The sequence below is a fragment of the Heptranchias perlo genome, chromosome 10 (genome assembly GCF_035084215.1).
Source record: "Heptranchias perlo isolate sHepPer1 chromosome 10, sHepPer1.hap1, whole genome shotgun sequence".
Taxonomy (NCBI): domain Eukaryota; kingdom Metazoa; phylum Chordata; class Chondrichthyes; order Hexanchiformes; family Hexanchidae; genus Heptranchias; species Heptranchias perlo.
The window spans coordinates 3,998,804-4,026,803 of record NC_090334.1 but is presented as its reverse complement, the minus strand read 5'-3'; the positions used below and the strand labels follow the sequence as shown (position 1 = coordinate 4,026,803).

Sequence of the window (28,000 nt, the reverse complement as noted above, 5' to 3'; positions counted from 1 at the left end):
AAGCAAAAATACAAATAAAAAATGATTCAACAGCACAAGATAATTAGAGAACACAGATCACAAGATGATTGATATGAGCATTTAATATTATGAAATGATGGGAGAGTGTAGATAGAAGCAGTCTGGGTGGTAAAGGTGATTAAAACTATTTACTCGATTGCAGGGTAAACACTGACACGGACTAGTTGGGCCGAATGCCCTGTTTCCGCTGCAGATCTTAGAGCTGTAGCAGTGTACAAATTCCAAGCCGGATTTTAGCCAGTGATCCTCCAGCCCCAATGCACTTTAGAAATATCAAAAAAATGACCTGAAGTCCCAGATTGCTGGCTGCCCCATTACAGATCCTCCCATCTGAAATTGCATCCAGCACCCAGTTTGCACAAGCATCCTTCCTTCTGCAGGTTTGCTAGGTAGAATCGCTGGAAAATGACAAGAGGTGCTGATATCATTCCTGTCATTTACATAAGAGACACTAAGGCTGCTTCAGGAAGTGTAGAGTAAGTGCACAGGGACTTGGAGCTTGGGATCCCCAATCTGAGTTGGCACGGAGGCATTCAAGGAAAATCAGGGACCAGGAGCCTCAAGTCTCCACCACAGGGTTACACCTCATACCTGCATTAGAGGAAAAATCAGCCCTACGGAATTTACAAGCCAGTTGCAGTTAAAAATCCAAGAAAGCTCCAGCAACTTTACTACCAAATTTACACTGAGCCATGCAATAGGCACTTTCTCTCCTCGTGCAATATCCTGCAAGAAACAAAAAGTCTGAGCTCTGTTAAAAGTGCGTGTGTAGGTCAATCACATAACCTCAGTAAATTAACTCATGAGTACTCACAACCTGGGGTGTCAGGGATACAGCCTGAGCCAATGGGATAGGACGAGACATTTAATCTTTATTACAAATCCAAATCTCGACACCAATCTGGAAGACTCACCAGAGTAATCTAAAAACAAAAAGTATCTAGAGCAAGAGGCTTAAAATACACAAAAACACAACCTACTCCATCCCATTTATTGGATGATTTGTTCATAATATGCTATAATTCCAACCAGAACAGAATCCTTAAAACAGTTTGTTTAACTTTGTCCAAATCAGTGAACTGAGTTCAAGACTTTATGGTTGGACTGTAAAGGAGGTACAATAGCATCCCATTAATGATCAATTCAGGCAGAAGTCCAGTCCAATTGACTGATGATTTAATCAGAAGGTAGCAATGCCTGCTGTGTACTGCACTGCGTAGTGTTCAATAACACTTCAAACTGTGGCCTGGAAAATTAATGCCGTAAAATAAGTCTTGGCACTTCATTTTTTTCCCCCCAGTCATCACTAAGTGGATCATTGCCCAGCTGTATGAAGTGCTGGTGAGGAGCAAGCAGTACAGCTCAGCAGTGTTGGCACTGTGCTTGCCTCCAGCTGCTTAATGCTAACCAGTTGAAGGGTAATTAACAGCCCAGTAATAGTGCCTGTGCAGGTTAACAACTCAGGCAACTGTCTTTCAGCAATGGGGAATTAGGTCTGATCACAAACGCCACTGCTTCTTATAAACAATTATAATAATTCTACCAGATGGGTGGTGGGTTTGGACAGTATGCTTTGATCATTGGAAGTGACTGATCACTACAAGCAATAAATGATAGTGGGATTCAATTGTACATTAGTTATATCTGCCAACAATGAAGCATCTTGCCAACTTACTTTAGCTATGTGTTGAATGTGTGGACACTGGAACTCACCAGGAACTGTGCAAGCACATTACAGTTCTGAATACCAGATGCAGGTTATTGCTGTGGACTCTATTTAGCCAGGTGTTGGACTGTACAGGTGTACTACAGTCCTAGATAGGTTATATGGACTGATGTGGACTCAACTGAACCAGGCATTGGACTGTGCAGGTGTATTACAGTTCTGAATAGCAGGTTACACAAAGCAAATCTCACCACATGAACACTTCCTCCACCAATCCAACCTTCAGACCCAACAATTTCAGAATTTCTTTGAAGAAAGTGAAGTTTCTTTTCCAAGACAATCAAGTGTTTCAGCTGAGAGAGTGGTTAACTGTGGCCGTACCAATGACGGTCCAATGTGAAGCAGAAACCTAAACCCTGCAGTCAGGGCAGTTCTTCTCCAGTTTATGCCCATGTTCCAAGTCAAGAATGCCCACTCTCCTCTCCAACTAATTCATCCAACTTCTTCACTGATGCCATCAGTCGACAGTGAGCCACCATAATCTGTCTTTTCAACTGGAAGTTATAAGGAAAGCAGTTAGAAGGACATGCATGCACAGACACAAGCCAGCATGTTCCCAGTTACTGGTGAATGCCAGGCAAAGTGGGAAAGACACAATACTGATTAGATATCATAACTGTAAGACTACACAGTAAGTCACAGAAGGCCGTAGCTGCACAATAGTCACACAGTGAGGGGAGAAAGAGGGAAAATATTCTTTATTCATTAAAAAAAATTCTAACAAAATTAGTCATATTGGAAATTAATTCAAGAACACTGCTTCAATGGTGAGTTGATTGACTGTTAATGCATTGAACTGATTTCATTAGTCCATTAATTTTAACATTGTTTTTCCTCTTGCTCTCCTCCCTTCACCTTCACCCCCCATCCCACCACCACTAGTGCTTTAAGATCACCTAGGCCTAACTATACATTTTAATCATTTGCAGAGAATACACAAGATCAGGATTCAAAAAAGTGAGGCACAATGGAGGTTGTGCCCACACACATACATCAGACTACACCAGGACAACCTGTACCATGGCCTGTTCAGCATAGACCGTTCCTATCCATATGTTACAGTCCAGTGCTGCATCAAATGGCCCCCTTGTGGGATGAAGGACTGCAGCTTAATGGCCTCCCCTAGGTCCTGGTAGTCTTACTTAGATCACTGAGGTTCCCAGTGGTTAAGTTTGAATTATTTCTCAACAATTGAAGCTCTTCATTTCGTACAAATGTAATCTTGCACATCTGTAGCCTTATTTTCTTAAGATTTAGGACATGGAGACATTGAACACAACATTACCTCTCCTAAGTGCTGGGTTAAGCTCTGCGGTTCAAGGCTCAGGGCTGAGGCTTCCACCACAGAATTGCTCTGCAATACGTAGCTGAAAGATGAAATAGTTACACCCAAGGATCAGTCGAATTTGCAGCCTTGTTTCAAAGAACAAATGCACTTCAATTTACTCTCGGGGCATCCCAAATCATTACAACCAACAAGTTTCTTTTGAAATGTAGTCACTGTTACACAGGCAGTCAATAAGCGCACAGCAAGGCCCTGCAAAAAGCAAATGAATGATCAGTTAGTGTGTTTTGTTGTGATGTTGGTTGAGGGAGGAACACCAGAACTCCTCTTCTCTTTAAATACTGTTACTGGATCTTTTAGACCCACTTGAACGGGCAGACAGGGCCTCATTTTTACAAAGAATTTAACACATCACTTGAAAGATGGCACCTCAGACAGTAGTACTCCCTCAGTACGGCACAGAAAATTATATGCTCAAGTCTCAAGTGGGGCTTGAGCCCACAAACTTTGATTCAGACATGAATGCTACTATCTGAACCAAGCTGTTACTCATTCCCAATCCTTCATAAATTGGCCAGCACACATCACAACTACTTAAAGCACAAGCCCAACCTGAAGCAGTCAAAATGCTACCAATATCCACAAGTGGGAATAGCTCAGGATCCCCATGACCCTACAGCTAAAAACTAAGAAACCAACATGGAAGCATGGAGATGAAAAGACTGCACCTGAACAAAAGGTGCTGGACTCTATCAGAAGCTGTCTAACCTGGTAAAAAGGTAACCAGAGACTGGCCAATGATTGGATGCTGGAATAACTACATTCTCCCATCCCTTGGAAACATCGACCAGGTACATTTCAAGTGAGGAGGAATTAAAGAAAACTATTCTAAAGAGATGTAAAAGGAGCAGCATAAGCGGAAGTAAATGCAAAACAAGAAAAATCAAGATCCAAGGAAACAGTGGAGGCAACCTAAAATGAAAAGGGAGCACCTGCAATTATTGAAAGTTGAGGAGGAGCCACCTGAGCTGTACCAGAATTAGAAGGATCGGGACATAAGCACATTAAATTCCAGTTTTAAACATGCATTGTAGGCTTAGAGAAGCTAGATGTACAAGAGAGACAAACCCTCAGTCATTAGATACCCCAGCCCCAGTTCAACAATGGGTTTTTAATCTAGAGAATGAGGCACCAACATTGACAGTTGGCCTGTTCCATGACCCTGTGTTTGTATTAAATCACTAGAACATGGTTTTCCACTCGGATGAAAAGTCCTCAGGAGAACATTCCATTGACACCGTTGAAAGCCTTATTTAGGGAATTGAAGGGGAGGAAGAACAGCCTAACTGTTTTCAACCCTTTCTGGATGGATTCCACTTAATGGGTTTAACAGATCTGCTCCATTTATCACTATGTCATTCTAAGCACTTAGTAATGTAGATTTAAACTCAATCTTTGGTATAAAAACTGGAACAAATTAGAATAAACTACGAACTTCAGATCAGAATTATAGGAACTGGATTTACTGTAGTCAGGGATGGCAGCATGTGGGTGTGTGGAGAGCAGCGTGATCCCGGGCAACCACATCTGCAGTAAGTGTCTGTGGCTCGAGGAACTTCAGCTCAGAGTTGTTGAGCTGGAGTCCAAGCTGCAGATACTGCGATGCATCTGGGAGGAGGAGAGTTACCTGGACATCTTGATCCAGGAGGAGTCACACCCTTTAGATTAGGTAGTAGTTTAGATTCATTCAGTGGTCAGGGACAGAAGGGTGCGACTGCGAGTCAGGCAGGTATGGGGACCCAGGATCTAGTGATAGAGGAGCTTCAGCTCTTGACCTTGTCCATAAGGTACGAGATACTTGCTACCTGTATGAATGAGCACAAAGACTGCAGGGAGGATGGCAAACTGACCACGGCACTATGGTACAGGGGGCCATTCAAGTAAAAAGGAATGCGGTAGTGGTAGGAGATAGTAGTCAAGGGGCTAGATACTGTTTCCTGCAGCCATGACAAGAGTCCCGAAGGCTGTGTTGCCTGCCTGGTTAAGGACATCTCCTCGCGGCTGGAAAAGAACTTGGAGTATGAGGGAGAGGATCCAGTTGTCGTGTCCACGTAGGAACCAACGACATGGGTAGAACTAGGAATGAGGTTCTGCTGAGACAGTTTGAGGAGCTAGGGTCTAAATTAATAACCAGAACCTCAAAAGGTAATAATCTCTGGATTAATACCTGAGCCACATGCAAATTGATATAGGGACAAATGGATTAGACAGAGTTAAATGCACGGCTCAAAGAGTGGCGTGGGAGACAGGGGTTTTGATTCTTGGGGCACTGGCACCAGTACTGGAGAAAGAGGGAGCTGTTCCGTTGGGACGGGCTCCACTTAAACCAGACTGGGACCAGCATCCTGAATCAAATAACTAGGGCTGTAGATAGGGCTTTAAACTAAAAAAAGGGGGGTGGGGGGAGGGGAGGGGTCAGGTGAGAGGAAATTTAGAAACCTAATGAGAAAAGTCAAGGCATAGAGCAGTGTAGTGATTTGGGTAAAGATAAGCAAAGTGTAGCAGGAAGGAACAGAGTTTAACCAATAATAGAGCATCAATAAGTAAGGTCAAAGCAGGAAAAAAATGGGAGAAAGTCAAAATTAAAGGCTCTTTATCTGAACACACAGAGCGTTCGTAACAAGATAGATGAATTAGTTGCACAAATAGAGATAAATGGATTTGATCTAATAGCCATTACAGAGACATGGTTGCAAAGTGATCAAGATTGAGAACTAAACATTCCAGAGTAAAAGATGTTTAGAAAAGACAGGCAGAATGGAAAAGGAGGGGGTGTAGCATAAGGGCAGTGGCGAGAAAGGATTTTGACTCGGAAGATCAGGAAGTAAAATCAGTATGGGTGGAAATAAGAAATAACAAGGGGCAGAAAACAGAAAGTAGTTTATCGGCCCCCTAATAGTAGCTATACCATTGGACAGAATAATAATCATGAAATAATAGGAGATTGTAACAAAAGTAATGCAGTAATCATGGGGGACTTTAATCTTCATATAGCCTGGGCAAATCAAATTGGCAAAGGTAATTTGGAGGACGATTTCATGGAATGCATTCGAGACGGTTTCCTACAGCAATATGGCATGGAACCAACCAGGGAACAGGCTATTGTATTGTGTAATGAGACAGATCGACTAGGCCTATATTCACTAGAGTTTAGAAGAATGAGAGGTGATCTCATCAAAACATATAAAATTCTAAAAGGACTAGACAGACTAGATGCAGGGAGGATGTTCCCAATGGCTGGGGAATCCAGAACCAGGGGTCACAGTCTCAGGATACAGGGTATGCCATTTAGAACCGAGATGAGGAGAAATGTCTTCACTGAGGGTGGTGAACCTGTGGAATTCTCTACCACAGCAGGCAGTGGAGGCCAAGTCATTAGATGTATTCAAGAAGGAGATAGATATATTTCTTAATGCTAAAGGGATCAAGGAATATGTGGAAAAAGCGAGAACAAGGTACTAAGTTAGATGATCAGCCATGATCATTTTGAATGGCGGAGCAGGCCCAAAGGGCCTACTCTTTCTCCTCGTTTCTATGTTTCTATGTAAAGGATCCTCTGGGGAAGAGTGATCATATGATTGAATTTCGCATTGAGTTTGAGAGTGACGTACTCAAGTCCGAATCTAGAGTCCTAAACTTAAAAAGCGCCAATTACATGGGTATGAGGGCAAGTTGGCTACGGTAGATTGGGAAATTAAATTAATGTTACATCCTTGTTCAAAAAAGGGTGCAAGGATAAATCCAGCAACTATAGGCCAGTCAGTTTAACATCAGTGGTGGCGAAACTTTTAGAAACGATAATCCGGGACAGAATTAACAGCCACTTGGACAAGTGTGGTTTAATTTAGGAAAGCCATCACAGATTTTTTAAAGGCAAATCATGTTTAACTAACTTAGAGTTTTTTGATGAGGTAACAGAGGGGGTAGATGAGGGCAATGCAGTTGATGTGGTGTATATGGACTTTCAAAAACGTGTTTGATAAAGTGCTGCATGGTAGGCTTGTCATCAAGATTGCTGCCATTGGAATAAAGGGGGCAGTAGCAACATGGATACAGAATTGGCTAAATGACAGGAAACCAAGTAGTGGTGAACGGTTGATTTTTGGACTGGAGGGAGGTATACAGTGGTGTTCCCCAGGGGTCAGTGCAAGGACCATGCTTTTCTTGATATATATTAATGACTTGGACTTGGGTGTACAGGGCACAATTTCAAAATTTGCAGATGACAAAACTTGGAAGGGTAGTGAACAGTGGGAAGGATAGTGATAGACTTCAAGAGGCTATAGACAGGCATGGGCGGACATGTGGCAGGTGAAATTTAATGAGAAAAATGCGAAGTGATACATTTCAGTAGGAAGAATGAGGAGAGGCAATATAAACTAGAGAGCACAATTCTAAAAGGGGTACAGGAACAGTGAGTTCTGGGGGTGTATGTGCACAAATTGTTGAAGGTGGCAGGGCAGGTTGAGAAAGCAGTCAAAAAGCATACAGGATCCTGGGCTTTATAGAGTACAAAAGAAAGGCAGTTATGTTGAACCTTTATAAAACACCGGTTCGGCCACAACTGGAATATTGTGCCCAGTTCTGGGCACCGCACTTTAGGAAGGATGTGACAGCCTTAGAGGGCGCAGAAGAAATTTACTGAAATGATTCCAGGGATGAGGGACTTTAGTTACGTGGATTGACTGGAGAAGCTGGGGTCGTTCTCCTTGGAACAGAGAAGGTTACGAGGAGATTGGACAGAGGTATTCAAAATCATGAAGGGTCTAGACAGTAGATACAGAGAAACTGTTCCCATTGGCAGATGGGTCACGACCCAGAGGGCATAGATTTAAGGTGATTGGCAAAAGAACCAAAGGTGACATGATGAAAAACTTTGTTACGCAGTGAGTGGTTAGGAGCTGGAATGCACTGCCCGAGGGGGTGGTGGGGGCAGATTCAATCATGGCCTTCAAAAGGGAACTGGATAAGTACTTGAAAAGGAAAAAATTTGCAGGGCTACGGGGATAGGGCAGGGGAGTGGGGCTAGCTGGATTGCTCTTGCATAGTGCCAGCCTGGACACGATGGCCTCCTTCTGTGCTGTAACCTTATGATTCTTTGATATGACGGTTGAAAAGCAATGGCAAACATTTAAAGAAACATTTCAATATTCTCAACAAATATACATTCCATTGAGAAATAAAAACGCCACGTGAAAAGTGATCCACCCGTGGTTAACTAAAGAAATTAAGGATAGTATTAGATTAAAATGCTGCTGAGTAGTAAGCCTGGTGATTGGGAGAGTTTTAAAAACCAGCAAAGGATGACCAAAAATTTGATAAAACGGGAGAAAATAGAATATGAAAGCAAACTAGCAAGAAATATAAGAAGATTGCAAGAACTTCTACAAGTATGTAAAAAGGAAGAGTAGCAAAAGTAAACATTGGTCCCTTAGAGGCTGAGACAGGAGAAATTATAATGGGGGAAGACAGGAAATGGCAGATGCGTTAAACAAATATTTTGTATCTGTCTTCACTGTAGAAGACACAAAGAGCATACCAGAAATAGTGGGAAACCAAGGGGCGAATGAGAGTGAGGAACTTAACGTCCAGCTCCGGGCTAAAATTACTCCCAAGGCGTCAAAATCATGAACGGTTATGATAGAGTAAATAAGGAAAAACTGTTTCCAGCAGAAGGGTCAGTAACCAGAGGATACAGATTTAAGGTGATGGCAAAAAAAAACTAGAGGTGACATGAGCAAACATTACGTAGTGAGTTGTAATGATCTGGAATGCACTGCCTGAAAGAGCGGTGGAAGCAGATTCAATAGTAACATTCAAAAGGGAATTGGATAAATACTTGAATGGAAACAATTTACAGGGCTATGGGAAAGAGCAGGGGAGTGGGACTAATTGAATAACTCTTTCAAAGAGCCAGCACAGGCACGATGGGCTGAATGGCCTCCTCATTGCTGTACCATACTACGATAATAGTATCAGTAGAGAAAAAATACTTGAGAAACTAATGGGACTAAAAGCCGATAAAGCCCCTGGATCTGACTGCCTACATCCAAGGGTTGTAAAAGAGGTGGCTGCAGATAGTGGATGCATTGGTGATCTTCCAAAATTTCCTAGATTCTAGAACAGTCCCAGCAGACTGGAAGGTAGCAAATGTAACCCCACTATTCAAGAAAGGAGGGAGAGAGAAAACAGGGAACTACAGGCCAGTTAGCCTGACATCACTTGTCAGGAAAATGCTGGAATCCATTATTAAGGAAGTAGTAACAGGGCACTTAGAACATCATATTATCATTAGGCAGAGTCAACATGGTTTTATGAAAGGGAAATCATGTTTGACAAATTTATTAGAGGTTTTTTTGAGCATGTAACTAGCAAGGTAGATAAAGGGGAACCAGTCGATGGAGTATATTTAGATTTTCAAAAGGCATTCGATAAGGTGCCACATAAAAGGTTGTTACGCAAGATAACAGCTCATGGGGTTGGGGGTAACATATTTGCACGAATAGAGGATTGGTTAACAGACAGAAAATAGAGTAGGGATAAACGGGTCATTTTCAAAGTTGGCAGGCTGCAACCACAAGGATTGGTGATTATAGATTGGGCCTCAGCTATTTATAATTAATGACTTGAAGGGACCGAGTGTAACGTATCCAAGTTTGCTGATGATACAAAGCTAGATGGGAAAGTAAGCAGTGAGGAGGACACAGAGTCTGCAAAAGGATATAGACAGGTTAAGTGAGTGGGCTAGAAGGTGGCAGATGGAGTGTAACGTGGGAAAATGTGAGGTTCTTCACTTTGAAGAATAGAAAAACAGAATATTTTTTAAATGGTAAGAAACTATTAAATGTTGGTGTCGAGACACACTTGGGTGTCCTGGTACAAGAAACACAAAAAGTTAGCAAGTACAGCAGGCAATTAGGAAAGCCAATGGCATGTTGGCCTTTATTGCAAGGAGGTTGGAGTACATGAGTAAGGAAGTTTTACTACAATTGTATAGGACTTGAGACCTCACCTGGAGTACTGTGTACAGTTTTGGTCTCCTTATCTAAGGAAGGGTATACTTGCCTTAGAGTTGGTGCAACGGAGGTTCACTAGATTAATTCCTGGGATGAGAGAGTTGTCCTATGAGAAGTTGAGTAGAATGGGCGTATACTCTCTGGAGTTTAGAAGAATGAGAGGTGATCTCATTGAAACATAAGATTCTGAGGTGGCTTGACAGGGTAGATGCTGAGAGGTTGATTCCCTTGGCTAGAAAATCTATAACTAGAGGGCATAGTCTCAGGATATGGGATCAGTCATTTGAGACGGAGATGAGGAGGAATTTCTTCAGAGGGTTGTGAATCTTTGGAATTCTCTATCCTAGAGGGTTGTGGATGCCAAGTCGTTGAGTATATTCAAGGCTAAGATAGATTTTTGGACTCTAGGGGAAATCAAGGGATATGGAGATCGGGCAGGAAAGTAGAGTGGAGGTCAAAGATCAGCCACGATCTGATTGAATAGCAGAGTAGGCTTGAGGGGCCATACGGCCTACGCCTACTGCTTATGTTCTTAAGCCAAGTGCTGTGAGGAGCACCCCTACAGTATCCGATGTCTCATCAAGTATGTGATATAATGGCCGGCATCACCCCTCACTCCAATTCACAAAGTGTCCTTCACTAGCTCCCCTCATTTTAAATTCAGTATGGGGCATGGGGAGCCAGTAGAAGCTAGCAAGGACAGGGGGTTACGCAGTAGAGTTGTCAGAGTTGAAACTTACGCATCATGGATCTTGGGAGTCTGGAGAGGAGAGGTGACAAATGCGTGGTTAAGGGTTTTGGCAGTGGTCAACTCAGGGTCAAACAGGAAACAGATCAAGAAGAGAAAGGCCACTCATTAGGTCAATGAGTACTCAGCCAAAGAGAGCAGACAGTTTTGATCTTTGAAATAATTGTAAGCTCCCCGGACTTGATGTTGAAGTTATGGATAAACTGGGAGATCAAGTAGGTGCTCCAGCAGTAACTGGGAGACAGACCCCCACCCAAGGGTGGATGGAAGTTGAGGGTGCTTGAATGAGTTGTCAGAAAAGATGTGGCATGTGCTTCATAAATGTAAATACCATTTAGGATGAAGCATTGTGTTGGGTACCCACACGCACATTGAACTAGGTTGACCCATTAACTCATTATACCAAGCTCTGGAACTTCCTAAATCCTTCTGCCATGCCACCATGCTCCCACTATGAAACACCTTCAAAAACCTCTTGGTTCCATCCAATCTCCTTCCAGCTCTCCATCCACATTTTTCCTCCACTTCATCAAGAGCTTTGAGATGGCTGGGTAAATGAGTGCTTTTGGAAACTATGTTTGTTAATGCTCCCTAAGCATTTCATGTAGGATTTTGAAAGCCATTCTGGGCTGGTGTGAACCCAGGTCCCAAAGATGAAAGAATAAACAGAAAGGGGGGGGTGGGGAAGAGAAGGGAGAAAAGAAAAGAAGAGGTGGGTAGCCCTGATAATAAAGCATGAGATAAAGGAGAAAGGATCTTAGATCAGAAAATCAGGATGTAGAATCAGCATGGGTGGCGATAAGAAATAACAAAGGGCAGAAAACACTGGTGGGAGTAGTTTATAGGCCCCCTAACAGTAGTTATAGTGTTGGACAGAGTATAAATCAGGAAATCAGAGGAGTATGTAACAAGGGTAATGCAATAATCATGAGGGACTTCAATCTTCATATAGACTGGGCAAACCAAATTGGCAAAAGTAGTTGGGAGATTAAATTCATGGAATGCATTTGAGACAGTTTCCTGGAACAATATGTGGAGGAACTGACATGGGGACAGGCTATTTTAGATCTAGTATTGTGTAATGAGACAGGTTTAATCAGTAATCTTATAGTTAATGATCCTCTGGGACAGAGTGATCATATGATGAATTTCATATTGAGTTTGAGAGTGATGTAATTGAGTCCGAAACTAGGGTCTTAAATTTAAACAAAGCCAATTATGTAGGTATGAGGGGCAGACTGGCTATGGTAGATTGGGAAATTAAAATGGTAGCTAAGCAATGGTGAACATTTAAAGAAATAATTCATAATTCTTAAATATACATTCCCTTCAGGAATAAAAATTCCACGGGAAAAATGATCCAACTGCAGCTAACTAGAGAAGTTAAGAATATAGAGTTAGATTAAAAGAGGCTTACAATGTTGCCAAAGAGTTGTAAGCCTGAGGATTGGGAGGATTTTAGAAATCAGCAAAGGATAACCAAGAAATTGATTGAGGGAGAAAATAGAATGAGTGTAAACGAGCAAGAAATATAAAAATAGATTATAAGAGCTTCTACAAGTATGTAAAAAGGAAGAGATTAGCAAAAGTAAACCTGGGTCCCTTACAGACAGACAGGAGAAATTATAATGGGAATAAGGAAATGGCAGAGACGTTAAACAATTATTTTATATCTGTCTTCACAGTAGAAGACAAAAAATACCAGAAATAGTGGGGAACCAAGGGTCCAATGAGTGAGGAACTTAAAGTAATAAGATTAGTAAAGAAAAAGTACTGAAGAAATTAATGGGACGAGAAGCCGACAAATCCCCTGGACTTGATGGCCTACACCCTCGGGTTTTAAAAAGAGGTGGCTGCAGAGATAGTGGATGCAGTGGTTTTGATTTTCCAGAATTCCCTAGATTCTAGAATGGTCCCCGTGGATTTGAAGGTAAGCAAATATAACCCCGCTATTCAAGAAAAGGAGGGAAAGAGAAAACAGGGAATTATAAGCCAGTTAGTCTGACATTAATATAGGGAAAATGCTAGAATCTATTGTTAAGGAATTAGTAATCATAAATCATAAAAGTTTACAACATGGAAACAGGTCCTTCGGCCCAACATGTCCATGTCGCCCAGTTTATACCACTAAGCTAGTCCCAATTGCCTGCACTTGGCCCATATCCCTCTCTACCCATCTTACCCATGTAACTGTCCAAATGCTTTTTAAAAGACAAAATTGTACCCGCCTCTACTACTGCCTCTGGCAGCTCGTTCCAGACACTCACCACCCTTTGAGTGAAAAAATTGCCCCTCTGGACCCTTTTGTATCTCTCCCCTCTCACCTTAAATCAATGCCCCCTTGTTATAGACTCCCCTACCTTTGGGAAAAGATTTTGACTATCTACCTTATCTATGCCCCTCATTATTTTATAGACTTCTATAAGATCACCCCTTAACCTCCTACTCTCCAGGGAAAAAAGTCTCAGTCTATCCAACCTCTCCCTATAAGTCAAACCATCAAGTCCCGGTAGCATCCTAGTAAATCTTTTCTGCACTCTTTCTAGTTTAATAATATCCTTTCTATAATAGGGTGACCAGAACTGTACACGGTATTCCAAGTGTGGCCTTACTAATGTCTTGTACAACTTCAACAAGACATCCCAACTCCTGTATTCAGTGTTCTGACCAATGAAACCAAGCATGCCGAATGCCTTCTTCACCACCCTATCCACCTGTGACTCCACTTTCAAGGAGCTATGAACCTGTACTCCTAGATCTCTTTGTTCTATAACTCTCCCCAACGCCCTACCATTAACAGAGTAGGTCCTGGCCCGATTCAATCTACCAAAATGCATCACCTCGCATTTATCTAAATTAAACTCCATCTGCCATTTATCAGCCCACTGGCCCAATTTATCAAGATCCCGTTGCAATCCTAGATAACCTTCTTCACTGTCCACAATGCCATCAATATTGGTGTCATCTGCAAACTTACTAACCATGCCTCCTAAATTCTCATCCAAATCATTAATATAAATAACAAATAACAGCGGACCCAGCACCGATCCCTGAGGCACACCGCTGGTCACAGGCCTCCAGTCTGAAAAACAACGCTCTACAACCACCCTCTGACTTCTGTCGTCAAGCCAATTTTGCATCCAATTGGCTACCTCACCTTGGATCCCGTGAGATTTAACCTTATGTAACAACCAACCATGCGGTACCTTGTCAAAGGCTTTGCTAAAGTCCATGTAGACCACGTCTACTGCACAGCCCTCATCTATCTTCTTGGTTACCCCTTCAAAAAACTCAATCAAATTTGAGATGATTTTCCTCTCACAAAACCATGCTGACTGTTCCTAATTAGTCCCTGCCTCTCCAAATGCCTGTAGATCCTGTCCCTCAGAATACCCTCTAACAACTTACCCACTACAGATGTCAGGCTCACTGGTCTGTAGTTCCCAGGCTTTTCCCTGCCGCCCTTCTTAAACAAAGGCACAATATTTGCTACCCTCCAATCTTCAGGCACCTCACCTGTAGCGGTGGATGATTCAAATATCTCTGGCAGGGGACCCGCAATTTCCTCCCTAACCTCCCATAACGTCCTGGGATACATTTGATCAGGTCCCGGAGATTTATCTACCTTGATGCGCGTTAAGACTGCCAGCATCTCCCTCTCTGTAATATGTACACTCCTCAAGACATCACTATTTATTTCCCCAAGTTCCCTAACATCCATGCCTTTCTCAACCGTAAATACCGATGCGAAATATTCATTCAGGATCTCACCCATCTCGTGGTTCCGCACACAGATGACCTTGTTGATCCTTAAGAGGCCCTACTCTCTCCCTAGTTACTCTTTTGCCCTTTATGTACATGTAGCTCTTTGGATTCTCCTTTGCCTTATCTGCCAAAGCAATCTCATGTCCCCTTTTTGCCCTCCTGATTTCTCTCTTAACTCTACTCCGGCAATCTCTATACTCTTCAAGGGATCCACTTGATCCCAGCTGCCTATGCATGTCATATGCCTCCTTCTTCTTTTTGACTAGTGCCTCAATCTCCCGAGTCATCCAAGGTTCCCTACTTCTACCAGCCTTGCCCTTCACTTTATAAGGAATGTGCTTACCCTGAACCCTGGTTAACACACTTTTGAAAGCCTCCCACTTACCAGACGTCCCTTTGCCTGCCAACAGACTCTCCCAATCAACTTCTGAAAGTTCCTGTCTAATACCATCAAAATTGGCCTTTCCCCAATTTAGAATTTTAACTTTTGGGCCAGACCTATCATTCTCCATAGCTATCTTAAAACTAATGGAATTATGATCACTGGTCCCAAAGTGATCCCTCACTAACACTTCTGTCACCTGCCCTTCCTTATTTCCCAAGAGGAGGTCAAGTTTTGCCCCCTCTCGTTGGGCCATCCACATACTGAATGAGAAATTCCTCCTGAATACACTCAACAAATTTCTCTCCATCCAAGCCCCTAATGCTATGGCTGTCCCAGTCAATGTTGGGAAAGTTAAAGTCCCCTACTATTACCACCCTATTTTTCTTGCAGCTGTCTGTAATCTCCTTACATATTTGCTCCTCAATTTCCCGTTGACTATTAGGGGGTCTGTAGTACAATCCTATCAAAGTGATCTCTCCCTTCTTATTTTTCAGTTCTACCCATATAGACTCAGTGGGCGAACCCTCGGATATATCCCCTCTCACTACTGCCGTGATGTTCTCCCTAATCAAGAACACAACTCCCCCTCCTCTCTTACCTCCTGCTCTATCTTTCCTATAGCATCTGTACCCTGGAACATTGAGCTGCCAGTCCTGCCCCTCCCTTAGCCATGTTTCAGTAATAGCTATAACATCCCAGTCCCATGTACCCATCCATGCCCTGAGTTCATCTACCTTGCCCATCAGACTTCTTGCATTGAAATAAATGCAGTTTAATCTAGACTTCCCTTGGTCTTTGCCCTGCTTTCTCAGACCATCTGTCCGGTCATGTTTTGTACACTCTCCCTTACTGCCTTTTGTTTCTGTCACCACTTTACTTCCCACTGACTTCCTGCATCGGTTCCCATCCCCCTGCCACATTAGTTTAAACCCTCCCCAACAGCACTAGTAAACACTCCCCCTCGGACATTGGTTCCAGTCCTGCCCAGATGCAGACCGTCCAATTTGGACTGGTCCCACCTCCCCCAGAACTGGTTCCAATGGCCCAGGAATTTGAATCCCTCCCTCTTGCATCATCTCTCAAGCCACGTATTCATCCTAGCTATCCTGTCATTCCTACTCTGACTAGCCCGTGGCACTGGTAGCAATCCTGAGATTACTACCTTTGAGGTCCTACTTTTTAGTTTAACTCCTAACTCCCTAAATTCAGCTTGTAGGACCTCATCCCGTTTTTTACCTATATCGTTGGTACCTATATGCACCACGACAACTGGCTGTTCACCCTCCCCCTCCAGAATGTCCTGCAGCCGCTCCGAGACATCCCTGACCCTTGCACCAGGGAGGCAACACACCATCCTGGAGTCTCGGTTGCGTCCGCAGAAACACCTGTCTATTCCCCTTACAATCGAGTCCCCTATCACTATAGCTCTGCCACTCTTTTTCCTGCCCTCCTGTGCAGCAGAGCCAGCCACGGTGCCATGAACCTGGCCGCTGTCACCTTCCCCTGGTGAGCCATCTCCCCCAACAGTATCCAAAACGGTATACCTGTTTTGGAGGGAGATGACCGCAGGGGACCCCTGCACTGCCTTCCTACTCTTCCTCTGTCTGTTGGTCACCCATTCACTATCTCCCTCAGTAATTTTTATCTGTGGTGTGACCAACTCACTGAACGTGCTATCCACGACTTCCTCAGCAGCCCCAAAGTGAGTCCATCCGCAGCTCCAGAGCCGTCAAGCGGTCAAACAGTAGCTGCAGCTGGACACACTTCCCGCAGGTGAAGGAACCAGGGACACAGGAAGGAGCCCTGAATTCCCACATCCCACAAGAGGAACATGACACGGGTCTGGGATCTCCTGCCATGACTTAACCCTTAAATTAGCTTAACAACAGTAACAGGGCACTTTGCCTAATCATATGATTAGGCAGAGTCAACGCGGTTTTATGAAAGGGAAATCAAGTTTGGCAAACCCATTAGAGTTTTCTGAGGGTGTAACTAGCAGAGTAGATGAGGGGGAACTAGTGAATGTAGTATATTTGGATTTCCAAAAGGCATTCGACATGGTGCCACACAAGAGGTTGTTACACAAGATCGGGCTCATGAGATTGGGGGAAATATTAGTGTGGATTGAGGATTAGTTAACATACAGAAAACAGTAGGAATAAACAGGTCATTTTCGAGTTAGCAGCTCGTAACTAGTGGGGTGCTGCAAGAATCAGTGCTTGGGCCTCAGCTGTTTACAATCTATATTAATGACTTGGATAAGTGGAATGTATCCAAGTTTGCTGACAATACAAAGCCTGGTGGGAAAGTAAGCTGTGAGGAGGACGCAAAGAGGCTGCAGAGGGATATAGACAGGTTAAGTGACTGGGCGAGAAGGTGGCAGATGAAGTATAATGTGGGGAAATGTGAAATTATCCACTTTGGTTGGAAGAATAGAAAAGCAGATTTTTTAATTAAAAAGTTGAGACGCTACAAAATGTTGGTTGTCAGAGGGATTTGGGTGTCCTTGCACATGAATCACAAAGTTGACATCCAGGTACAAGCAATTAGGAAGGCAAATGGTATGTTAGCCTTTATTGCAAGGAGGTTGGAGTATAAGAGTAAGTAGGTCTTGCTGCAATTATATAGAGCTCTGGTGAGACCACAACTGGAGTGCTGTGTGCAGTTTTGGTCTCTTTACCCAAGGAAGGATATTATGTGTGCCTTAGAGGGGGTGCAACGAATGTTCACTAGATTGATTCCTGGGATGAGAGCATTCTCCTATGGAGGAGAGATTGAGTAGAATGGGCCTACATTCTCTGGAGTTTAGAAGAATGAGTGATCTCATTGAAATGTAGAAAATTCTTAAGGGGTTCGACAGGGTAGATGCTGAGAGGCAGTTTCCCTTGGCTGGAAAGTCTAGAACTAGGGGTCATAGTCTCAAGATAAGGGGTCGGCCATTTAGGACCGAGATGAGGAAAAATTTCTTGAGAGGGTTATGAATCTCTACCCCAGAAGGCTGTGGATGCTCAGTGGAATCAAGGGGATAGGGCAGGAAAGTGGAGTTGAGGTCAAAGATCAGCCATGATCTTTTGAATGGCTAGGCAGGCTCAAGGGGTCGCATGACCGACTCCTACTCCTATTTCTTATGTTCTTATGAATAGGAGCATTAGTGTGTGCATATTGCTCTATGGTGCACTGACCTCAGGCAACAGTGCTGCTGTCTCTACTCACCAGTGCAAGGCTCCCTTATCCAAACAGTACAGTCCACGCAGGCAAGACAACAATTCCCTTGTAGAGAACGGAACAAAACCCACATTGGCTCTGCAGAAGCTGCAGTACAGGTACCTGTAAAGGCTATAAACAAAAAACATTACACAGGAGTGGAAAGGACACCTTCAAACAACTTCACATTACAACTGAGGACAGCAACTTGTTAGTAAAGTCTTATTCAGTACATTCCAACATCAAGCCATAAACATCAGTTTTATTTCAAACAATGCAAATATTAGAAAGTTGTGCAGATATTAAGACAACAGAAACTAATTGTGATTTGCAGTAACGTACTCATTGGAATTTTCATTTTCTCCCACGTCCTTTGCACCACCACACATCCTCCTCGATAGGTCAGGACATGGACCCTGGTCTAAATTGCTGCAACAATGGTTAAAAGCAAGACTCTCTGCAACCAAATGCTGTCACTCTCACCCCTTCAATACCTACCAGCAGTCCCCAACAGCCCAGTTTCCTCAGAACACCACCTCCAATTCTATGTGCATAAGCAGCACCAGTATATCACATCACCCTCAATTCCAGCTGTATTGACACTTCAGTTCTCTCAAAGGATATCCAGCTTCAGCACGATAACTTCAGACTTAAACTATCGAAAGTAACATGGCACGGCATTCTGCATGTCTGGACATAGTAAGTGTTAGGTCTCAAATCTTCCAGCCTCACCCTTAAAGAATTTGACAGTAGTTAAGTACATCCTCCATCATCCAGTGCAGTTACCTGTACTGAAGTTCATCTGTCACAATTCAAACCAACTTACAAGTTTTAGCCAGTTTCCTTGACTGTTGCATCACACACTGCACCCTCTTCTCCATTTGGTATCTGAATTTGACCAACTTACATTGGGCCGGATTTTACTGTACAAGTGAGGCTAACAGCGCTCACCGTTACTTATGTGCAAATCAGATGGCAAAATCTGGCGATCACACATGCCTAGTTAAACGTGGAAATCTGGAAGTTTCTGTCCAAGATGCCCTGCTCCTCCAAAAGCTGCACGTAAACAGCATCTCACCGTCTGACTCACCATTCAAAATGTATTGAATGGCATGAAGTTCCTGTACTTACCTCAGAGACACAGACTAAATGCACCAAAAAAAGTTAGGGCTTGTCCATTCCAGTCTAAGTGCCCTTTTAACGTCGTGATAAGTCTTAATTACTGCCAAACAATTTCTCTAGCTCTGAAAATTTACTTTTACAAGTATGGATTCTCATTCCTTCAGCTTTAATTATTGTTGGAGATTTTTTAAAAATTTAAATATTTTTTTTAAAAATTGACTCTCCTCTTTCAATCCAATCTTTCTTTCCCTCGTTCACTTTCTGTATCTGATTTGACATTGAATTCATTATTCTAACTGACACTTCCTGGTTCAGACTGTGCTGCTCATTAATGATTCTTCAATTGGATTGGTTAAGGAGATATACAGTTGCTTGCCCTGTTCAAAGGTCCCAAATGCCCTTTTTGGATGGTTGGCTGACAGCAATTTGCTGTCCAAAAACATATAGAAAGTCTATTGGCAAGTGCAAGTCCAACAAACGACGCCACTCAGAGCAAAATCCGGCCCAATGTCTTTATATCCAGATTGTTTATACAGACTAGAAGCAATAGAAGACCTAACATTGACCCTTGGGGTTTTCAGTACATTTCCACATCCCATCACTGCTTCCTCTCTTTCAACTCAATTCATTATCTACTTGCAAGTTTTATCCATGATTCCCACTGCATTGAGCTTGTGTAGCAGCCTTTTGTGCATTAAAGGCTTTCTGGAAGCTGAGGTACATTAATCATAGAGCTTTCCAGTGCCCATTTGGGATGTCATACCCTCCAAAAGAGAAAATGCTCTGGCACGATTTCCCCTTCTGAAGCCACGTTCAGGTTATTTTCATAGAAGGATCTTCAAATTTGTTCCTGATCAGTTCCATATTTCTGCCAGTTAACATAGGACTGATGAGTCTGCAGTAATCCAACTTTGTTTTGTTGCCTTTTGAAAACCACATTGGCCTGTTTCTAATCCAGTGGGCACTCCCCTGCAGTCATTAATTTGGATATGGGTCAATCTGCTGTAGATTTTGTCGCTAGTCTAACTGAACAAATCACAGTCCTTGTTTGAAAGTAGCTTGGCTCCTTCCACAAGTGTAGCAGACAAAATACTTGCAACTTCTATATCGTGTTAAGCTTGGGACACAATAACTGCTGCAGGTTTTTTTTTAAAAAACTCATGACTAGTGAGTTAGGGTTTTAGAGGGGCGTGCTGAAGTAGGCTAAACGTCCAGCTCTCAGCCTAAATTTATATTTTACGTGGAAAGAAGTGTACTCCTACCGTATTTCTACCAACATCTGCTACTGCCTTTGCTAGCTGAAGGAGCAAAACAGCAATTAATAAAGATTGATCTATTATGTTGGGAACACCACAGAAAATGAGTGAAGACACTCTTGAAGGTGTGGGGAGTAAGGATATGAGCTGAATGATCAATTCATTTTTTCTGTAGTATTGGTTGAGGGAATATTAGCCAAGCTAGAGAACCCTCTGCTTCTCAAATAGTGCCGTAGAACCTTTAAAAATCATGTGTTGTATTTTTCTGCATGGATTCGACTCACCCTAGTAATGTGAAACTATATATAGTATTACATGATTTTTAACCTCCGCTATCAAATATATACAATTGAAAGTATAAAAACTGACATTGACTGCCGTTTATCCCAAAATCTAGATGGACTAATGGAATTCTGATATGGCAACAAAACCACGACTTGAAATTTCAGCAAACAGGCTGCCTCTACCATTACAGTAGAGAGATAGCAGAAGCATAGAGTTTGGAGAAACACCTGGATTGAATGTAGTCAAATCATCTAAAATGCCATTAAATGTGCAGAGAAGCCTTATGTACTCACCATTCAGATAGTGGCCCTTCATGCCCTATTAATATGGCAGGATCCAGTTCCACATTCTCAGTCACCCCTGGAACCAAGAGGAGCAGAAATGAGAGTTTTCTGTTAATGGGATGAGACATTGGAAGTACTTTCAGTGAAAGAATATTTCCACAAAGCATCCAGAAAACCAATGGCAACTGTTGAGAAGGACTCAACTGCCCGCTGGGATAATGTGGCCATGCGCGCACAGAAGCGGCTATGTGGGGCTCTGCCACATTCTCATTATTTGAGAAATAATGCCCAGTAAAGAGAAACGTTATTACCTTGCACTGCACAAAGACCAAGTGTCTAGCCAATACTTACAGCCATAAGAGACCAAGACACTGGAATGGGGCCTGACAACTAGGGCCCCTCAACAACATTTGGAATTTGCCATCGAACATCGGCTTGTAGTCTCATTTCTGCAGCCAGATCCTCTGCAGTAGTTTTTCCTAAACTTGCTGCAATATATGACCAAACTGTGGATGAGGCTTAATGCCTAAAGCAGCCCGAGCACTAGGACAGAGTCCTTCATTTCTAAACCATCTAGGAAAAATTTATCACCTGGGCCAGGCCTCTACCTGCCCAGGCTATCCAAGGTCCTCCACCCACAAAAGGTCAGCCAACTGCCTTTTCCCTCACCTCTAAGCCCCATCAAACCCAGCCCTCAATCCCTCCACTTTTTACTTGTGGCATATGAACCATGGCTTCTGACTCCTCTCCCATTCCATTACATCCCTTACTGTGACATTTGGAAGACAACAAACCATGGACATTCAATCACAGCTGCAAGAGGCTGTCCATCCTCTACTGTCACCCATAACCACTTGCCCATTCTTATGGGCATCTCCATCTTTTCTGCTCCCTCCCCCACCAATGGGTAACCAATTGATCGTGCTGCTTTTTCCCTCTATTAATGCCCTTGTCCACATCACAGGCATTCAACACTAGACAATTTTTGACCCAGGATCCCCTGTACCTACTCTTCCTGCTTCGTCTTGTAGATGGTCATCCAATCTCCCCCTCTGCTCTACCTGGGAGGGGTTAATGTACATTCCAGAACACCTTCATGTGTGCTTATTAACTGAACTAGAGAAAGTCCTGGTGAAGACAATTTCTGGACAATGTCCTGGACACATAGCACATCACCTTCCCAGTCCAGCCAATCTATGTGGCTCACTAAGGCCAGCTACTTCTTACTTGACTTCATCTGATGAACCAACCCAATTCTCACTCTCCCTACACACAGACCAAGAACCCTCTTTAGATCATAGAAATTGCTAGACAAAAAAAGACCAAGGTTCATCTAGTTTACCTACCATTCTGGTAGTCAATGATACAATAATGGACCCAGACATGAAACGAGGAAAACCCCCAGTGGTGGGAAGCTTTGAGAACCATAGGTCCAAAATGACCTGTTCCATCAAAGCCTGCTATAGTATATCATCTCAAATTACTCAAACAGTATCCCAAAAAATTATTTTCTTATTAATTAATCTCTGTTGCTCCTCAAGGCTCTGGTTAGAGGTGAACGACCCAAGCATTAGTTGCACACAAAGCTGATTCAGTGGCGATATTTAAGCCTTCCATGTCATGACAGAATTAAGAAGTTTCAGTGCCCCAATTAGAGTGCAAGAATGGAACAAGCTGGCAAACACCAGTATCAGGGGCCATCCAGCCGACTCCTGCTTCTATTTCTTATGTTCAAATGCCACCGACACTTTCAAAGGGCAGATCTAAAGGACAGCAGGGTGGTCACTCAAAAAAATGTAACCTGAGCTAACCTGTACTGAAAAGACAAAGAAAAATTACCATGGAGCAACTAATAGATGTCAGTGTGGAAATTGGGAGGAAGAAGTGGTGTCAGTTTGGAAACAACACCCCCACTCCGTCCCCGCACACGTTCCCCCCCCCCCCCCAGCACGCGTTCCTCCTCCCCTCCTCCCCACTCCGCGTCCCTCCCCGCCCCCCCCCCACTCCGCGTCCCTCCCCGCCCCCCCCCACTCCGCGTCCCTCCCCGCGCGTCCCTCCCCCGCGCGTCCCTCCCCGCCCCCGCCCCCGCGTCCCTCCCCGCCCCCCTCCCCCGCCCCCCCCCCTCCCGCGCGTCCCTCCCCCCCCCCCCCTCCCCGCGCGTCCCTCCCCGCCCCCCCCCCCCCCTCCCCGCGCGTCCCTCCCCGCCCCCCCCCCCTCCCCGCGCGTCCCTCCCCGCCCCCCCCCCCGCGCGTCCCTCCCCCCCCCCCGCGTCCCTCCCAGCCCCCCCCCCCCCGCGTCCCTCCCCCACTCCGCGCCCCGCCCCCCCCCACTCCGCGTCCCGCCCCGCCCCCCCCCCCACCCCGCGTCCCTCCCCGCCCCGCCCCCACTCCGCGTCCCTCCCCCCGCGTCCCTCCCCCCCCCCCGCGTCCCTCCCCGCCCCCCCCCCCCCCGCGTCCCTCCCCCGCGTCCCTCCCCGCGCGTCCACTCCCCGCCCCCGCCCCCCGCGTCCCTCCCCGCGCCCCCCTCCCCCGCCCCCCCACTCCGCGTTCCTCCGTCCCCGCCCCCCCCCCCCCCGCGTTCCTCCCCCACCCACTCCGTCCCCGCGCGCGTTCCTCCCCGCCCCCCCCCACTCCGCGTTCCTCCGTCCCCTCACGCGTTCCTTCCGCCCCACTCTGTCCCCGCACGCGTCCCTCCCCCCCAACTCCGTCCCTCCCCCCCCACTCCGTCCCCGCGCGCGTTCCTCCCCGCCCCCCCCACTCCGCGTTCCTCCGTCCCCGCCCCCCCCCCCCGCGTTCCTCCCCCCCCCCACTCCATCCCCCCGCACGCGTTCCTCCCCCCCCCACTCCGTCCCCGCACGCGATCCTCTCCCCCCCCCCCCCCCCCCCCCGCAACTCCGTCCCCGCACGCGATCCTCTCCCCCCCCCCCCCCCCCCCCCCCCGCAACTCCGTCCCCGCACGCGTCTCCTCCCCCCCCCCCCACTCCCGTCCCCGCACGCGATCCTCCCCCCCCCCCCCCGCAACTCCGTCCCCGCACGCGTTCCTCTTCCCCCACCCCCCGCAAACTCCGTCCCCGCACGCGTTCCTCTCCCCCCCCCCCCCCCCAACTCCGTCCCCGTCGCGTTCCTCTTCCCCCCCCCCCCCAACTCCGTCCCCGCCGCGTTCCTCTCCCCCCCCCCCCCAACTCCGTCCCCGCCGCGTTCCTCTTTTCCCCCCCCCCCAACTCCGTCCCCGCCGCGTTCCTCTTCCCCCCCCCCCAACTCCGTCCCCGCACGCGTTCCTCTCCCCCCCCCACCACCCAAATCCGTCCCCGCACGCGTTCCTCTCCCACCCCCCCCCCCAACTCCCCGTCCCCCGCACGCGTTCCTCTCCCCACCGCCCCCCCAACTCCGTCCCCGCACGCGTTCCTCTCCCCCCACCCCCAACTCCGTCCCCGCACGCGTTCCTCTCCCCACCGCCCCCCAACTCCGTCCCCGCACGCGTTCCTCTTCCCCCCCCCCAACCCCGTCCCCGCACGCGTTCCTCTTCCCCCCCCCCCCCCAACTCCGTCCCCGCACGCGTTCCTCTTCCCCCCCCCCCCAACCCCGTCCCCGCACGCGTTCCTCTTCCCCCCCCCCCAACCCCGTCCCCGCACGCGTTCCTCTTCCCCCCCCAACCCCGTCCCCGCACGCGTTCCTCTTCCCCCCCCCCCCCCAACCCCGTCCCCGCACGCGTTCCTCTTCCCCCCCCCCCCCAACCCCGCACGCGTTCCTCTTCCCCCCCCCCCAACCCCGCACGCGTTCCTCTTCCCCCCCCCCCAACCCCGCACGCGTTCCTCTTCCCCCCCCCCCCAAACCCCGCACGCGTTCCCTCCTCCCCCCCCCCCCAACCCCGTCCCTGCACGCGTTCCTCTTCCCCCCCCCCCCCCCCAACTCCGTCCCCGCACGCGTTCCTCTTTCCCCCCCCCCCCCCAACCCCGTCCCTGCACGCGTTCCTCTTCCCCCCCCCCCCCCAACCCCGTCCCTGCACGCGTTCCTCTCCCCCCCCCCCAACCCCGTCCCTGCACGCATTTCCCCCCCCCCCCCCCCCCCCGCCCAGCCCTCGCGCGCAGCGCGCCCCCCCCCCAGGCCCAGGCAAGTCTAAGACCAGCATGCTGAAAATCACCAACTGCTACATAGCTAACCCAAAACTTACTCAAGCACATCAGCACATTGAGCGTTGAGCTGGTGCCACAGCACTGCAGAGAATCTCCCAACACAGTGTGGCACATCTTGCACTGGAAGATCACACAGTCCTTCACCTTCAAGGCTCCAGCCACCACTTCATCCATCTATACAAGGCATGCAGGAAGAAAGAGACTGATCAGAATAGGGATGTGCAAATTGAACAATTTTAATAAAATATTCAGACTTTAAACTACAAACACTTAGAAATATACTTAAAATCAATTGTTCTGTATCATGAGGTTACACACAGGAAACCACAAGCATCTGCTGAATGTGGCATGTTTCCAACAAGCTGACAATTGCTGCAAACTGATCAGTTTTTATTCACAGATCTTTCTATTCTAATAACGTAGCAAGAGACCACCATAGCCTTAAAGTTCCTTCCCTTGTAGAACATGCTCATGAAAGTAATCACGTGTAGACTGGCAGTGTCACATATGGTCTCCAACTCACATAATGCCAGTTTATTCTGGCCTGAAGCTAAATTAAAACTTGCTCACTAGCTCTCTATAGTGCTTGAAGGGCAATGTTTGGAGGATACATATTCTAAACAATGACGACCCCACACAGTAGGTAAGCTATCAGTCTTCACTTTAGTATGTTTCTAGTGTTTCGAGGAACGCTTAAGTTGCTTTTAGATTGATCTTTGACAACTCCCATAGCCCAGATTTGCCAGAGCTAGTAGCTAGATCAATGTAAAACTGCCAGATTGTTTTGCAGCTGGGTTTTAATGCCTGCCCAGTCTAACTCTGCAGCACTGGTGGTAGTGCCATCTACACTCTTTGTTTGCTATGGTAGCAGACTACTATGGTATGGCTCATCCACATGTACAGATTAGCCATTGAACATTTGGAAATGCAAATACACTGCCCTCACTATTCCAACAGGACTGTTCAGTCAACTATATGCCTAGACCCCGTGCATATGAGTATCGTGTTTGTTTTTAATCGGCCTTTGAAATATTGAGTTAGAGAATGTGGTTGGTAGTTGTCTTTTGCTGTACAACTCAAACAGCTTTTCACTGAGCCTGTTAACAGGTTAAAATGAAAATCTCAATTCTGAAACACTGGGCAGGAGGGGGTGGAGGCAGGGGAGTACCTTACTGGTAAGTACAAAATTTTGCATTTATCTAGTGCGAGGAAAAATGCCAAGGTGGCTCACAGGAGCATAAGTCAACAAAAATTGACTCGGAGCCAAAGGAAGAGATAGGACAGGTGACTTAAAGTTTGGTGAAAGAGGTTTCAAGGAGCATCTTAAAAGGATGTGGAGATGCCGGTGATGGACTGGGGTTGACAATTGTAAACAATTTTACAACACCAAGTTATAGTCCAACAATTTTATTTGAAATTCACAAGCTTTCGAAGGCTTCCTCCTTCCTCAGGTGAATGTTGTGGAAATGAAATCCTCGAACCCTTCGCATTTATAAATCACAGAAAGTCTTTCCAACTGCCCGTTGCCAAGGCAATCACAGTGTGCAGAAACAGAGGGGTGTTACCTACAAGTCCAACGAATATACAAACCACCAAAAAAAAAGGCAGAAACATAGAAAACATCTTTGGTTCATGTCACGCTAAAACGTAACCCCACCAGCGAACAAATGTTATCTGTTTTTAATATAATGGGTCATTTACTGTCTTTTCTATGTTTCTGCCTGTTTTTTTTTGGTGGTTTGTGTAGGTAACACCTCTCTGTCTGCACACTGTGATTGCCTTGGCAACAGGCAGTTGGAAAGACTTTCTGTAATCACCAGGTATTGTTCTGTGATTTATAAATGCGAAGGGTTCGAGGATTTCATTTCCACAACATTTCACCCGAGGAAGGAGGAAGCCTCCGAAAGCTTGTGAATTTCAAATAAAATCGTTGGACTATAACTTGGGTGTTGTAAAATTGTTTACAATGAGTAGGGAGAGGTGGAGATGCAGAGGCTGAGGGACAAAATTCCACAGTTTAGGACCTCGGCAGCTGAAGGCATGGCGGCCAAAGGTAGGGGAGGGGGGTTGAGATTTCTAAGAGTGGAGAGAGAGAGAGGTACAAGGCAGAGGGCTTTAAGGATAGTACAAGGGCTGTAGGGTAACTCCCACACCGTCCAGTCCATCCCGGGGCACTGCTCATACACCAGCAAACCTCCCCATGATCTCCCCCCAACAGCAGCTCTCCACCAAATTATCTCGGACAGTCTGCAGCCCCAAGGCCGTCCCCTCACTCGCCCCCCCCCCCACGGACTTACTTTTCCTTCTCCTCCTCCACAGTAAAACAATACCATACCCCTCCCTCCCTCCCTCCCTTCCTTCTCCACACGCGGAAACCATCCCCATTGCTCTTTCACCTTCACGACACAACAGAGCCGCTGCCGGGCCCCAGCTGCTCCCTGAGGTAAGAGCCGCTGCTCGGAGTATGGAGCAAGGCCCACCGCCTCTCGCCCGTTCCGTTACCTTGTAGTCAACGACCGTTACCAACCCCGCGCGCCGCCACTCAATTCAAAAGCAAAGCCCGCCCTTATTCAACGACCACCGGCCTGTCCTGAGTGGACAGAACCCACGTCAATCTTAAAGCTGGTGCTGGAAAGTGACGATCTCATTGGATCTCTGAAGATGATGTAATAGCTTAAACCCACCCTACTATCAAAATGATTGGCCATGGC

At 46.1% G+C, this 28,000-nt stretch overlaps 1 protein-coding gene across 2 annotated transcripts; it reads right to left on the bottom strand.

The window, feature by feature from the left end:
• Positions 1–65: 65 nt before the first annotated feature.
• oip5 (opa interacting protein 5) lies at positions 66–27,875 on the bottom strand. Of its 2 annotated transcripts, none has more exons than XM_067990962.1 (6): positions 27,792–27,875; positions 25,328–25,463; positions 21,167–21,233; positions 18,220–18,342; positions 3,033–3,114; positions 66–2,241 (listed from the first exon to the last, which is right to left on the bottom strand). In XM_067990962.1, exons 2-6 carry the CDS (start codon positions 25,461–25,463, stop codon positions 2,149–2,151), a joined length of 501 nt encoding a protein of 166 aa, XP_067847063.1. In that variant the 5' UTR covers positions 27,792–27,875; the 3' UTR covers positions 66–2,148. The 2 variants fall into 2 exon arrangements, with proteins under 2 accessions (XP_067847063.1, XP_067847061.1); XM_067990960.1 differs by having other exon boundaries at positions 27,686–27,810.
• Between the last annotated feature and the right edge of the window lie 125 nt (positions 27,876–28,000).